Source organism: Armigeres subalbatus, chromosome 3 (genome assembly GCF_024139115.2).
Source record: "Armigeres subalbatus isolate Guangzhou_Male chromosome 3, GZ_Asu_2, whole genome shotgun sequence".
NCBI lineage: Eukaryota > Metazoa > Arthropoda > Insecta > Diptera > Culicidae > Armigeres > Armigeres subalbatus.
The window spans coordinates 65,038,448-65,053,460 of record NC_085141.1 but is presented as its reverse complement, the minus strand read 5'-3'; the positions used below and the strand labels follow the sequence as shown (position 1 = coordinate 65,053,460).

Below are 15,013 nucleotides of genomic sequence, written 5' to 3'. Positions count from 1 at the left end.
AGTCAACTTCTAACGCCGTCGAGGCCGGTCATTTGTAGTTACCCCCTTCGTTCGCGCAAGAGTTCACTTTAACTACACACAATATTTGCTCATTAATGGGTATAAGTGTAGGTATCTTGCACCTCTAGGACTTGGTAGACCATGGAGACGACGGCAACGAAACCGGTTCTAAAGATTAAAATTAAACATAATTACAAGACTATTCCAGAGCTGGCTTTTAGCGGTGACGATGGCAGCGAATGCCGATGGGCATCCGTTCTCCAGCAATGTAATTTGCAGACGTTAGAAGTCAAAATTACCTAGAATGAAAAATTAAATTATTTATTTATAATTGTTTTGAGATAATAGATCTAATTACGAATGTTGGAAAGCCGTTTGCACTTCTATTACATTTGTTTTAGACAGATACAATCCTTTGAAAACTGTGTTTAAAAAAGGAAGCCATTGTAACTGTAAGTTTGATTTTATTTCATGAGAAAGATAATTCAATGGAATAGTATGGTACGGACTGTTTTTCAGGATTTGACATTGAAACAATCGGGTTTATATTTGGACAATATTTATACAACAATTAGCCTTAGTGCACTTCAAAGATAGATGGTACACTCATATGCCACAGACAAACAAATATTTCTCTAAAAAAAACTATTTCTTAGCTATTTCGGCCACTACCGTAGCGGCGTAAAATTAAAATATCGGAATACTATAAGCTAGACTCACGCTGTGAAGTTTGCAATCAATGAAATTTTAACCAAGCTCAGTTTTTGTTCACAATCGATAAGAATTGCAGTAGTGTTAAGTCTGTTCATCTGCTCGGTGTGTATTTGTTATTGGCGGTGGGTATTGGGTTTTTGCATGCAAACCCGTAGCATGCATTCTGCTCGGCAAACTCATTGAGTGCAATTGCAGAGTGGTTGGGGTAATCGCGCGGCAACTTTCCGAAGGTTGCCATTTAATCAAAGGTCAACGGGTGCTTAGAAGCGATCGTGGGGTGGTGTAATTAGTTCGACTTTGGGAAAGTTGTAGCTAGGCGTTGGGCTTCTGGCGGGGAGTTGTTCAAATTGAGTAATTAAAAAGTCGAGCTTTGAAATCATCACTTGGTCATCTAAATAGCAAGCACGACTAATTTATAGTTTTCTCACTGGACACAATATTATGAATTACAATGTCTTGTTTGATGTTTGAGATGTGTTTATTAGTGCGTGAAGTTAAATGCATTTAAAAATATTTTGGAAATGCTAATACCCTCTTCCATATTTTTACATATTACATTTCATGATATAATCAGAGGCGCCTGACAGTTCCATTAGAATACGGCAGGCATGAAGAAATTTATTTTGAAAAAATGTTTTTAAAGAATGCGGAAGGAAATTTTGGAGACGACATAAATCAAACGATCTTTCTTCTGCCGAGGTTCCATTTAGCCCGCACGAATACTTCTACACCCAGCGTAGCCAGGAAAATGTCTTATAATGGACGATAAATCGAACCCAGATACCTTCAGCATGATCTACTTTGTAGCCGCGCGTTTCACGGATAATGTCCCTGACATTTAGTCGAACCGTAATTTAAACATCATGTATGTAGTAAAGATTTCTAATCACTCTCTGCATTGTTTCCAATCTAAAATCTGAAAACCGAATTGAAATAAAGCCAAGTGATTAGAATCTCACGTTCCACATATGATCTATTTCCGTCTTGCTATGAAACCTAATCCAATACAACAATCTAAAACAACATCGTCAGCCGCCGCATGATCATGATCGAGGAAGAACGAAACGAAATTAAAAATAAACTCGAACCTCTTCCCGATTTATTCCACCCAACAGCGGAAAACTATATTTCAGCGCATGGCATATCTACATTTGGCACAGTATTTAAAATCAGCAGAGACAGCTGTCCAACTGATGGCAGTCGTTTTCGAAAGCCAGAAAATTATTTATAAGGGTCAAAGAACTCCTTCAATTAGCGTTCGGTGTACCACCGCCGAACAGGCCGCCAAAGAAATTCCCTAATTGAGCAAATAATCCGGACGTGCTTCCGTTCGCCCCGTCGGAAACGTCCGTTCCAACATTCCCGAAAACGTTCGGCACACCGTCGACTATGTTGATCGTCAAATTGGCCACATTTCCTGGCGGGAGCCGAATGATATGATTACCAACTTGAATGAAGGATTCACTCGTTACGGAGGGATCCCCCGGAACTGGAACCGGCGTTAGAGGGACCGCCCGACGACCCCGAGTGATGGTAAGACCGTTGATGATGGTTCCGTTGTCAGTCATGGCACTGGTGTTGAGACGGTTTCCGATGGCAATGTTCGCCATGATTGGACGAAGCGTCGATGATGAGCTGCTGGAACTGGCAGCGCTGCCACTTGTTGTGGTAGTTGGTAGGAAGTAGTTCCACGGAAACCAGAAGATGGGCACACTCAGCGTGGCTGGGAGCTAGAAAAAAGAAGTCCGTGATTAGACGCGATGTATCATCATCGTGTACCACAAAAAATTACTACACATAATGTGACAGCAGCGATAATACTGAGTCTGAGGGAGATCATTCTGAGCCATACTAACAGACTCCGAAGTAGACAACAGAATTATATACGCAACCCTGCACTTGACCAATGAGCGACAAATATTTGATCAAATGTTCCCCTAGGCTGTAATATTCATATTTCAAGGGTCGCATAGATAAAAACCGATGCATTTGGAATACATAATGTCTACAGATGGTTCAATCTCCTTGCATTCATAATTGACACGGCAGTGTTCCATTAGCATTTACACAGTTATTATTGGAAACTTTTCCATGCATGCCATTGCATAACATATACTATGTCCAAGGCGCTCTTTCTAGGGATTCGTCCTTCTGTGAAGCGTTGAGAATATTTTCCACCCAACAACTTTCTACATTGAACAGAAAATTGAACCACATCCAGATTACTGCCCACGATTTCTTAGTTGGCGTATCAACCATTCGAAAATTTAGCAAATTTCACTTATTACGCGTTTATTAGAGTAAATAAACCGCTGCAACATCGATACGATGCTTGTTCCAGACCTTATTTAGACGCTTGCGAGTTGAAACGATTTAAATTTGCGATGTTTGTCTCTAAATTATTCGAAATAAATGCAAACGTGCAATGGATCTTACAACTATGAAATCAAGGCCATATTAGCAATCCACCACCTTTGCTCGAAAGTCTATTTCTTTGCCCTGTAATGTTTATAAATAAACTAGCTGTATGTACGAAATAGCGAAGTTAATTTGTTAGTTGCTAATCTGTTAAGAAAACCGAATTTAAATCAGTTCCAATAAAAATTCATTTCAAATCCTAATCCAACCCGATTCCCGAACAATCCCAATCCCATTCAAATTCAATCCAAATCCGATCCAATTCAAATTCAGTCCAAATCAAATCCAATCCAATCCAAATCTAATCCTAATTCAATCGTAATCCAATCCAAATCCAATCCAAATCCAATCCAAATCCAATCCAAATCCAATCCAAATCCAATCCAAATCCAATCCAAATCCAATCCAAATCCAATCCAAATCCAATCCAAATCCAATCCAAATCCAATCCAATCCAATCCAATTCCAATCCAATCCAAGTCCAACCCAATTCAAATCCAATCCAATCCAAACCAATCCAAACCAATCCAAACCAACCAAACCAATCCAAACCAATCCAAACCAATCCAAACCAACCAAACCAATCCAAACCAATCCAAACCAATCCAAACCAACCAAACCAATCCAAACCAATCCAAACCAATCCAAACCAATCCAAACCAATCCAACCAATCCAAACCAATCCAAACCAATCCAAACCAATCCAAACCAATCCAAACCAACCAAACCAATCCAAACCAATCCAAACCAATCCAACCAACCAAACCAATCCAAATCCAATCCAAACCAACCAAATCCAATCCAAATCCAATCCAAACCAATCCAAACCAATCCAACCAATCCAAATCCAATCCAAACCAATCCAAATCCAATCCAAATCCAATCCAAACCAATCCAAACCAATCCAAACCAATCCAAACCAACCAAATCCAATCCAAACCAATCCAACCAATCCAAACCAATCCAAACCAATCCAAATCCAATCCAAACCAATCCAAACCAATCCAAACCAATCCAAACCAATCCAAACCAACACAACCAATCCAAACCAATCCAAATCTAATCCAAATCAATTCCAAATCCAATCCAAACCAATCCAAACCAATCCAAAGTCCAATCCAAAAAATCCAATCCAAACCAACCATTCCAACCAATCCAACCAATCCAAACCAATCCAAATCAAACCAAATCTAATCCAAATCCAACCCAACCAATCCAAATCCCATCCAAACCAATCCAAACCAATCCAAATCAATTCCAACCAACCCATCCACAGCCAATCCAACCAATCCAAACCAACCAAATCCAATCCAAACCAATCCAACCAACCAAACCAATCCAAACCAATCCAAACCAATCCAAACCAATCCAAACCAATCCAAACCAACCAAACCAATCCAAACCAATCCAAACCAATCCAAATCCAATCCAAACCAATCCAAACCAATCCAAACCAATCCAAACCAATCCAAACCAATCCAAACCAATCCAAACCAATCCAAACCAATCCAAACCAATCCAAACCAATCCAAACCAATCCAAACCAATCCAAACCAATCCAAACCAACCAAACCAATCCAAACCAATCCAAACCAACCAAACCAATCCAAACCAATCCAAACCAACCAAACCAATCCAAACCAATCCAAACCAACCAAACCAACCAATCCAACCAAACCAATCCAAACCAATCCAAACCAATCCAAATCCAATCCAAATCCAACCAAACCAACCAAACCAATCCAAACCAATCCAAATCCAATCCAAACCAATCCAAACCAATCCAAACCAATCCAAACCAATCCAAACCAATCCAAACCAATCCAACCAATCCAAACCAATCCAAACCAATCCAAACCAATCCAAACCAATCCAAACCAATCCAAACCAATCCAAACCAATCCAAACCAATCCAACCAATCCAAACCAACCAAACCAATCCAAACCAATCCAAACCAACCAAACCAATCCAAACCAATCCAAACCAATCCAAACCAATCCAAACCAATCCAAACCAACCAATCCAAACCAACCAAACCAATCCAAACCAATCCAAACCAATCCAAACCAATCCAAACCAATCCAAACCAATCCAAACCAAACCAATCCAACCAACCAAACCAATCCAAACCAACCAAACCAATCCAAACCAATCCAACCAATCCAAACCAATCCAAACCAATCCAAACCAATCCAAACCAATCCAAACCAACCAAACCAATCCAAACCAATCCAAACCAATCCAAACCAACCAAACCAATCCAAACCAATCCAAACCAATCCAAACCAATCCAAACCAATCCAAACCAATCCAAACCAATCCAAACCAATCCAAACCAATCCAAACCAACCAAACCAATCCAAACCAACCAAACCAATCCAAACCAATCCAAACCAACCAAACCAATCCAAACCAACCAAACCAATCCAAACCAATCCAAACCAACCAAACCAATCCAAACCAATCCAAACCAATCCAAACCAATCCAAACCAATCCAAACCAATCCAAACCAATCCAAACCAATCCAAACCAATCCAACCAATCCAAACCAATCCAAACCAATCCAAACCAATCCAAACCAACCAAACCAATCCAAACCAATCCAAACCAATCCAAACCAATCCAAACCAATCCAAACCAATCCAAACCAATCCAAACCAACCAATCCAAACCAATCCAAACCAACCAAACCAATCCAAACCAATCCAAACCAATCCAAACCAATCCAAACCAATCCAAACCAATCCAAACCAATCCAAACCAACCAAACCAACCAAACCAATCCAAACCCAATCCAAACCAATCCAAACCAATCCAAACCAATCCAAACCAATCCAAACCAACCAAACCAATCCAAACCAATCCAACCAATCCAAACCAATCCAAACCAATCCAAACCAATCCAAACCAATCCAAACCAATCCAAACCAATCCAAACCAATCCAAACCAAACCAATCCAACCAACCAATCCAAATCCAATCCAAACCAATCCAAACCAATCCAAACCAATCCAAACCAATCCAAACCAATCCAAACCAATCCAAATCCAATCCAAACCAATCCAAACCAATCCAAACCAATCCAAGTCCAATCCAAACCAATCCAAACCAATCCAAACCAATCCAAACCAATCCAAACCAATCCAAATCCAATCCAAACCAATCCAAACCAATCCAAACCAAACCAATCCAAACCAACCAAACCAATCCAAACCAATCCAAACCAATCCAAACCAATCCAAACCAATCCAAACCAATCCAAACCAATCCAAACCAATCCAAACCAATCCAAACCAATCCAAACCAACCAAACCAATCCAAACCAATCCAAACCAATCCAAACCAATCCAAACCAATCCAAACCAATCCAAACCAACCAATCCAATCCAAACCAAACCAACCAAACACAATCCAAACCAATCCAAACCAATCCAAACCAATCCAAACCAACCAAACCAATCCAAACCAATCCAAACCAATCCAAACCAATCCAAACCAATCCAAACCAATCCAAACCAATCCAAACCAATCCAAACCAATCCAAACCAATCCAAACCAACCAAACCAATCCAAACCAATCCAAATCTAATCCAAACCAATCCAAACCAATCCAAACCAACCAAACCAATCCAAACCAATCCAAACCAATCCAAACCAACCAAACCAATCCAAACCAATCCAAACCAATCCAAACCAATCCAAGTCCAATCCAAACCAATCCAAACCAACCAAACCAATCCAAACCAATCCAAACCCAACCAAACCAATCCAAACCAATCCAAACCAGTCCAAACCAATCCAAACCAATCCAAACCAATCCAAACCAATCCAAACCAATCCAAACCCAATCCAAACCAATCCAAACCAATCCAAACCAATCCAAACCAATCCAAACCAAACCAAACCAATCCAAACCAATCCAAACCAACCAAACCAATCCAAACCAATCCAAACCAATCCAAACCAATCCAAATCAAACCAAACACAATCCAAACCAACCAAACCAACGCAAACCAATCCAAACCAATCCAAACCAATCTAAACCAATCCAAACCAATCCAAACCAATCCAAACCAACCAAACCAATCCAAACCAAACCAAACCAGTCCAAACCAATCCAAACCAACCGAATCCAATCCAAACCAATCCAAACCAATCCAAATCCAATCCAAACCAATCCAAACCAATCCAAACCAATCCAAACCAATCCAAACCAATCCAAACCAATCCAAACCAATCCAAACCAATCCAAACCAACCAAACCAACCAAACCAATCCAAACCAATCCAAACCAATCCAAACCAATCCAAACCAATCCAAACCAATCCAATCCAAACCAATCCAATCCAAACCAATCAAACCAACCAAACCAATCCAAACCCAAATCAAATCCAATCCAAACCCAACCAAACCAATCCAAACCAATCCAAATCCAGTCCAAACCAATCCAAACTAATCCAAACCAATCCAAACCAATCCAAACCAATCCAAACCAATCCAAACCAATCCCAAACCAATCCAAACCAATCCAAACCCAATCCAAACCAATCCAAACCAATCCAAACCAATCCAATCCAATCCAAATCCAAACCAAACCAATCCAAACCAATCCAAACCAATCCAAACCAATCCAAACCAATCCAAACCAATCCAAACCAATCCAAACCAATCCAATCCAAACCAATCAAACCAACCAAGTCCACCCAAACCCAAATCAAATCCAATCCAAACCAATCCAAACCCAACCAAACCAATCCAAACCAATCCAAACCAGTCCAAACCAATCCAAACCAATCCAAACCAATCCAAACCAATCCAAACCAATCCAAACCAATCCAAACCAATCCAAACCAATCCAAACCAATCCAAACCAACCAAACCAATCCAAACCAATCCAAACCAATCCAAACCAATCCAAACCAATCCAAACCAATCCAAACCAATCCAAACCAATCCAAACCAATCTAAACCAATCCAAACCAATCCACATCCAATCCAATCCAACCAAACCAATCCAAACCAATCCAAACCAACCAAACCAAACCAATCCAAACCAATCCAAACCAATCCAAACCAAACCAATCCAAACCAATCCAATCCAAACCAATCCAAACCAACCAAACCAATCCAAACCAATCCAAACCAATCCAAACCAAGTCCAATCCAAACCAATCCAAACCATCCAAACCAATCCAAACCAATCCAAACCAATCCAACCAATCCAAACCAATCCAAACCAATCCAAACCAAACCAATCCAAACCAATCCAAACCAATCCAAACCAAACCAATCCAAACCAATCCAAGTTCAAGTCCAATCCAACCAATCCAAACCATCCAAACCAATCCAAACCAATCCAAACCAATCCAAACCAATCCAAACCAATCCAAACCAACCAAACCAATCCAAATCCATTCCAAATCCATTCCAAATCCAATCCAAATCCAATCCAATCCAAATCCAATCCAATCCAAATCCAATCCAAATCTAATCCAAATCCAATCGAAATCCAATTCAAATCCAATCCAAATCCAATCCAAATTCATGTCTAATCCAAATCCAATCCAAATCCAATCCTAATCCAATCAAAATCCAATCCAAATCCAATCCAAATCCAATCCAATTCCAATCCAAATCCAATTCAAATCCAATCAAAATCCAATCAATATCCAATCCAAATGCAATCCAAATCAAATTCAAATCCAATTCAAATCCAATCCAAATCCAATCCAAATCCAATCCAAATCCAATCCAAATCCAATCCAAATCCAATCCAAATACAAATCCAATCCAAATCCAATTCAAAACCAATCCAAATCCAATCCAAATCCAATCTAAATTCAATTCCAATACAAATACAATCCAAAACATTTCCTTATCCAATCCAAATCCAATCCAAATACAATTCAAATACAATCCAAATCAAATTCAAATCCAATGAAAATTCATTTCAAATCCAAATACAATTAAAATCTAATCCAAATCCAATTCTTATCACATGCAATCCAAATCCAATACAAATCCATTTCAATCCATTTCAAATCCAATCCAAATGGAATTCAAATCCAATCCAAATCGAATTCAATTGAAACACGAGTCAAATCCAAACACAACCCAAATCTTATTTAATTTACAATCCAAATCAAATCCAAATCTTACCCAATCAAATTCCAAATTCAATCCAAATCAAAACTAAACCTAAATGTATCCCAATTCCAATTTTGAATAAAATTCAAATCCATTCCAACTCAAATACGAATCCAATTCATATCTCATTTAATCTAAAAACAATCCATTCAAATCCAAATCTTACCTAAATCAAATCTAATCCAAATTTAACTTTAATTTAATCAAAATCCAACGTAAATCTAGGGTAAAATTTATTTCTTCACAATTTATCATTGAAATGCCGTAGTTAATTCAATGCATTTAAATTTAGAGCACAATGACAATAAATGTATCTTGCTTTATTGGCTGTAACATACCTCCAATCTGAATACAGGCCAATGCTAACTGATTCAATTACAAGCATCACAGCATAGCATTGTTTCTACCAGGCTTTTCAGATGGATTGTTTACTTGCCTTAACTAGACCCGTGGAAAGCATAGAAGTCCATTAAGCTCAACTCAATGAAAGTAAACTGCATTCAATTATCTACGATGGATGTGATGCTATTTGCAGTAATAGAGGAATCTCTGTCCGCTGATGGAGTGCGCTACAGAAGCCGTTTCGAAGGAAAGGCTTGCTGTACAATTTTCCTATCCGAATGAGGCACAGTGGCTCGAAGCCGGCACATTGCGCCAGTAATAATCCATTACTGCAATGATCTTTGATAAACATCCAACAATAAGCGGCGGATTTGTTCGACCGGTGGTACGTTTTTGATGTTAACCATTCTGAGCCTCCGCAAATTGCGTCCCAGTACTCTGTTTGTAGTAATTTTACGAGCTGTTAACTCCGCAATTGCAACACGCTGGACCACTCCCCTCGTGTGCCGAGACGGTCTAGCCGCCACCACCGTCTCAGCCACTAAATTTCAATCACAACCGCAATCATTTCGTGACGGTGAATTATGCGCTCCACGGTTTATTACAAGTGCATACAAAACTGGTTGACCAACAGGGCCAGCCTGCACGCATCATGCCGGTACCTACCCCTCACATCATGCGGCGAAACTGCGAACAAATTGGTGGCAAGTAGTGCTCTGGATTTTTATGTCGATATGGTTCGGAACTCTTTGATGGAGCCTGTCCGTTGTGCGATTAGATGAAGAATGGCAGTGCATTCATCAGAGGCTGGTGCACGGCCGCACAGTAGCATGAACAGAAGGTCGTATGTTGAAATCTGGAAAGACAAAAGAGCGATTGGGAGAGTAGAAGGTTCATTAATTTTCATATCATCGTAAAAATTATTAATAATTTAAAATTATTTCATAAAGCCATTACACCATATTGACCAATAAGTAACATCAGAAATTAATAAGAAATACTAATTTTGTTTTATTTCTCTTGTTTCTTCCAGGTAATTTTTTGACCGAATTTCTATGCAATGGAAGGATGAACTGAACCGGATATTATGTTTATTCATTGGTAATTCTTTTAAGTCTAAAATCTACGGCTGATAACTGTTAGAGTTAGGGTGAGTTTTAAGTAATTTATTCAATGTATATGTCTTAGTCTTAGATTATTGTTGATTAATCATACGGACTGATGATGAATTTTAAGATCTGAGGTTTTCACGGGCAGAACCTTAATTTTTCTTGTTAACTGTTGATCAGCTTTATTTTGTACGACATAAAATGTTGGTGGTTCTTCTACAAGTATCGATAGATGTACGGATTTTTAGGTAGCTTGGAATCCTTCCTCCAAACGCAACGAACTTAAGGACATAGTTGGAAGAGTACCACGATGGCAGTCAATATGGCACCGGACCTTCCACGGGTCAACCCCACACCTCCCGCACTCCTCTCCCACCAACATTCGAATGCATCGAACAGCATCGAACAAAAGTATAATATTCAAATTACTAACCTGTTCACAGCATATTTATTCACTTCCCGTGATAATGAACATGTTTCTCCAAAGAATCCTATCTATTTCGGCTCGAATAATATCATAAATCAGCAGTTTCGTGCCAATTAAATAGCCGTTCGCGATTTGGTGGGGTTATCACTGCACTTCACTTCTTCTCAAAGGGCATTGAAAAAATCAAGTTTTCACACACTTCTCCGCACAGGAGCAGCCCGAAATGTTGATGGAATGCAAATTAAACATCACTTTATGAACTCAGTCACTTGTTTGAAGCGAAAACTTAATAAAAACTGCTATTTTTGACCGGAAAAAAACACTAAAAACGGTTCGCGGAGCGAATGTAAACACCGGCAGCGGCAGCAGCAAACTAATAATTAGGGTGGTTCAAAAATGATTTTACTCCGCCGCGCTCAGTCGATTATGATTCATAATTTGGTTGTCATCCGATGGTTTGGGTTGGTTTGAATAGAGGCTTACCGTGCACAGGTCGTTTCAGGTTTGTATGACAGTTGATATGGCGAGGTTGAATTTTACATTATTTTGATTGTGGCACTCCGTCATTGGGCGCTGGCGAGGGGGGAGACCATATGACTGGATGAAATATTCAAGAGCTTTAATTCCATAGACAATGGACATTGAATGGTCATTACAATGGTTGGGAGTCAATTTTAATCGAGGTTGCGAAAAAAAATTCAGCATGATAATTAGGCTTCTCAGAAGGCATCAGTGAAACGTGTAATTCAACAAAATAGCCAGAACTTGTTTGTGATATCTATCGCACCAGGGGCAGATACTTCATACAAAAAGTGTGATATTGGGGTGAGCGGGGTATGAAATGCTATTTTTTGCGTTACATAATCAATGGATCTTTCCTGCGGTGCGGTTTTCGTTCAGTGAAGTCTCTGGAATATTGCTTTGAGCTATGTGGGTTCTCTTTCGCCAGCGTTTGGAGGAGTTTGAACCACCCTACTAATATTCATTGTTTTTTATAAATACGACAGCAATACTACTACTGTATGTGACAAGTTTTATTGTACCAATACTTTCAAAGCTTTGTTTTGGTACTCAACCCACCTTCACCTTAAAAACTGCTTCTATTCAAACACTGGTCCCTCTCGATATGTGGGTCTTCCCTTCCACCAATTGTGTCTTACTTGAAAATCGCGACATAATAAGTATATGGAGTTCTCGTCATCTTCGTCGTCGATTGTCGCCAACATTGCATTGTGCAAAGAATTGTATCGGCGTGAAACAAGCATGACAAAATAACGATTGGCAACAATGCAATTGGTCATCATCGTTAGAGCGTCGGATTGGTAACCGTATTGTTGTGTTGCATAGTCGGATTGATACTTTCTTTCCGATTACTCAAGGCTACGAGCGTCATATTTCAGCCCGTGTGTCGATGTGCAACAAGTCGTAAAAATTAATCGACCCATTCTAAACAATATAATTACTGATTTGATTTGTGTTTGCATTCATCGTTCGCCTTGAAAAGACAGGAAAGCTGGAACAATGTAGTACTGTGCTTAAACGTTCATTTGATTATTTCAAAATCTAACTTATTGAGCTTTCAATAGTTGTCGTGAAATGTCTGAACTAATAACCTTTCAATAATAATAAGAATAATAATAACATGGTGACGCACAAATATTGATATTACAGCTAACGTGATTGATAAACATGTCCCTGCATTAGCTGAGTGTCAATACACTTCGTAGTTGAAGTTCCGTGTTTGACTAAAGCTTGTATAATTGTACAAAGCATCAATCAAATGAAGCTCGGGAAGCTTTATTGACTTGATTAATGTCATGATTTATTTTGCGTTTCAGTCATTTTTTGAAAAATTATTTAAAACGTTTTTTCGCCATTTTAAAATTTAAATTATATTTTAAATTTTATTGGAAGTCGAGCTGCTTTTCTAGACCTTTGCCCACATTATTTTATTTATATAAAACCCTAATGTCATGATAACATACTTTCGTTTTTCGAAACTAGCTGCAATGGCGCTTTATTGTGGGTTTAGTGACCCCAAAGTTCACGATGGTTTAATGAAATTTGGATTTTTGAATGCATTTTTTAAATGATTCGATGTAGAAATCTCCAAAATTCTAAACTTTAAGAGGCATCGTGAGTGAGGTTTCTGAATTTGTGTCATACTTATCATGATTCACTACTAGGGGGAAATTTCTATTGTTGGCATCCTAAGCCTTCCAAAAATCAACTCAGCGAAACAAAAATATCAATCAAGTTAATTTGTGTTTTTCTCCATATCACATCCACTCACCACTCACCTCCTCAATATTGTTTTGCTAATCAGTCGCCTTGATGAACCTTACAATGGAATTCCATTAGCAGATCCAGTGAGTTTACCCTGCCAGAGACAGAAGTCACAGCTATTAGAGATTTATTGTTCGATAAATCACCACTGTGGTGTTGTGTAACTTATATGGAATCAGATAACGTTCAAGCATTCAAGGTTTCGCTTTCGTTCCTAATGCATTATTCAACAAGGATTCAATCGATAAATCTTGTAATTACAAACAAAGCACCTACATCCATCAGCTTCACTCCATTGGAATAAATATAGGCATTAACATAAACAATAATACGTAGTATTTTCTTTGTATCGGCGTAGAATCTCGCACCCCAAGTTGCTCGATTTCAATCTGATATCATGCAGTTAGTCGTCGTGCAACGTGTCTCATTAACTGGAATTCCCTTTTCTGGAGCCTGCATGAGATGAAAGCAACCACGGCGCCCTGTTTTCGTTGCAATTAATCCGAAGTGCATCCAATAGTTGACATTACTCCTATATTTTCCGATGGCATTCTTCTTAGCCGTTTACATGCTTTTACTTATGGCATATTGTCTGTTCTCAATTTATTGGTTCTGAGGGGCCGTCCAGAAACCACGTGGTCATATAGGGGGGGAGGGGGGGGGGTTTGGAAAATGACCACGATAAGCCACATGGGGGGAGGGGGGGTGTTGCTCTCGAACCACGTGGTTTTTTTTAACACGAAAGTAGCCCACGTAGCGTCTTTTCAACTCAGTGTTAAAAAGAATTTAGCATTAAGCATCGAGAAAACCCGGTAACGCAGCGTCGGTCGCAACGCCGATGCATATCTGAGTTATTTGGCCAACTTAGCTTTAGATACTATTTCCACAAAAAAAATAAACGAAAAAGCAGGTTGCGTTTCAGTCTCAATTTCCACCAAAAAAAATTGGGAAAGAAAAATGAAAAAATATTTTTTTAAAATTCCGCCGCAGATGGTTTTTGGCATCACGCCGCCGACACTTTTGCATCAGCGGACTACAGCTACAATTTTAAAAACTGTTCATGTTTTTACAATAATTCAAGAAAAATCTTCAAAAGAATGTCTTGTGGATATTCAGGAAAAATCCAGTAAAAAAATTTCCTGTAAAAACTTTAACCTTACTTCATATAATCCTGATAAAGTGCTAGCATTCAGAATGTTTTTGAACAATTCTCTGGAAAATTTTGCTTGTGAATTTTGCTACAAATTGGTCATGAAAAAAAACAAAACATCTCCAGTGTAAATGCCGAAAAAAATTCCATGTGAATTCTGTCTGAAAATTCAAAACAGTCTCGTGGGAAATACATATAATTTTCGGTGGAAAAAATGTTCATATTTTCATATTTTTTTTACATTCTAATGAATTTCTTCGACAAGTTCTTCCGAATCTTCACCAGAAATTCTATTTCATTTCCAAAATAAGTTTTTCGAACATTTTAGGGAGTGCACTTCAAAATGTTCAGTCTCCAGTTAGCCTTACGAGCAAAGGCGTAGGATTGCCAATCCGGAGATGACGAGTTCGATTCTCGT

General features: G+C 38.9%; 2 protein-coding genes across 3 annotated transcripts in view; one reads left to right on the top strand and one right to left on the bottom strand.

The window, feature by feature from the left end:
- LOC134223860 (protein fem-1 homolog CG6966) overlaps positions 1–15,013 on the top strand; it is a 230,596-nt gene that overhangs the window by 120,519 nt on the left and 95,064 nt on the right. The window lies entirely within an intron of this gene.
- LOC134220260 (uncharacterized) lies at positions 1,806–2,604 on the bottom strand. 2 transcript variants are annotated; one of them, XM_062699261.1, is made up of 2 exons: positions 2,507–2,604; positions 1,806–2,444 (listed from the first exon to the last, which is right to left on the bottom strand). In XM_062699261.1, the coding sequence occupies exons 1-2, from the start codon at positions 2,552–2,554 to the stop codon at positions 1,962–1,964; spliced, it is 531 nt and encodes a 176-aa protein (XP_062555245.1). In that variant the 5' UTR covers positions 2,555–2,604; the 3' UTR covers positions 1,806–1,961. The 2 variants fall into 2 exon arrangements, with proteins under 2 accessions (XP_062555245.1, XP_062555246.1); XM_062699262.1 differs by having other exon boundaries at positions 2,510–2,554.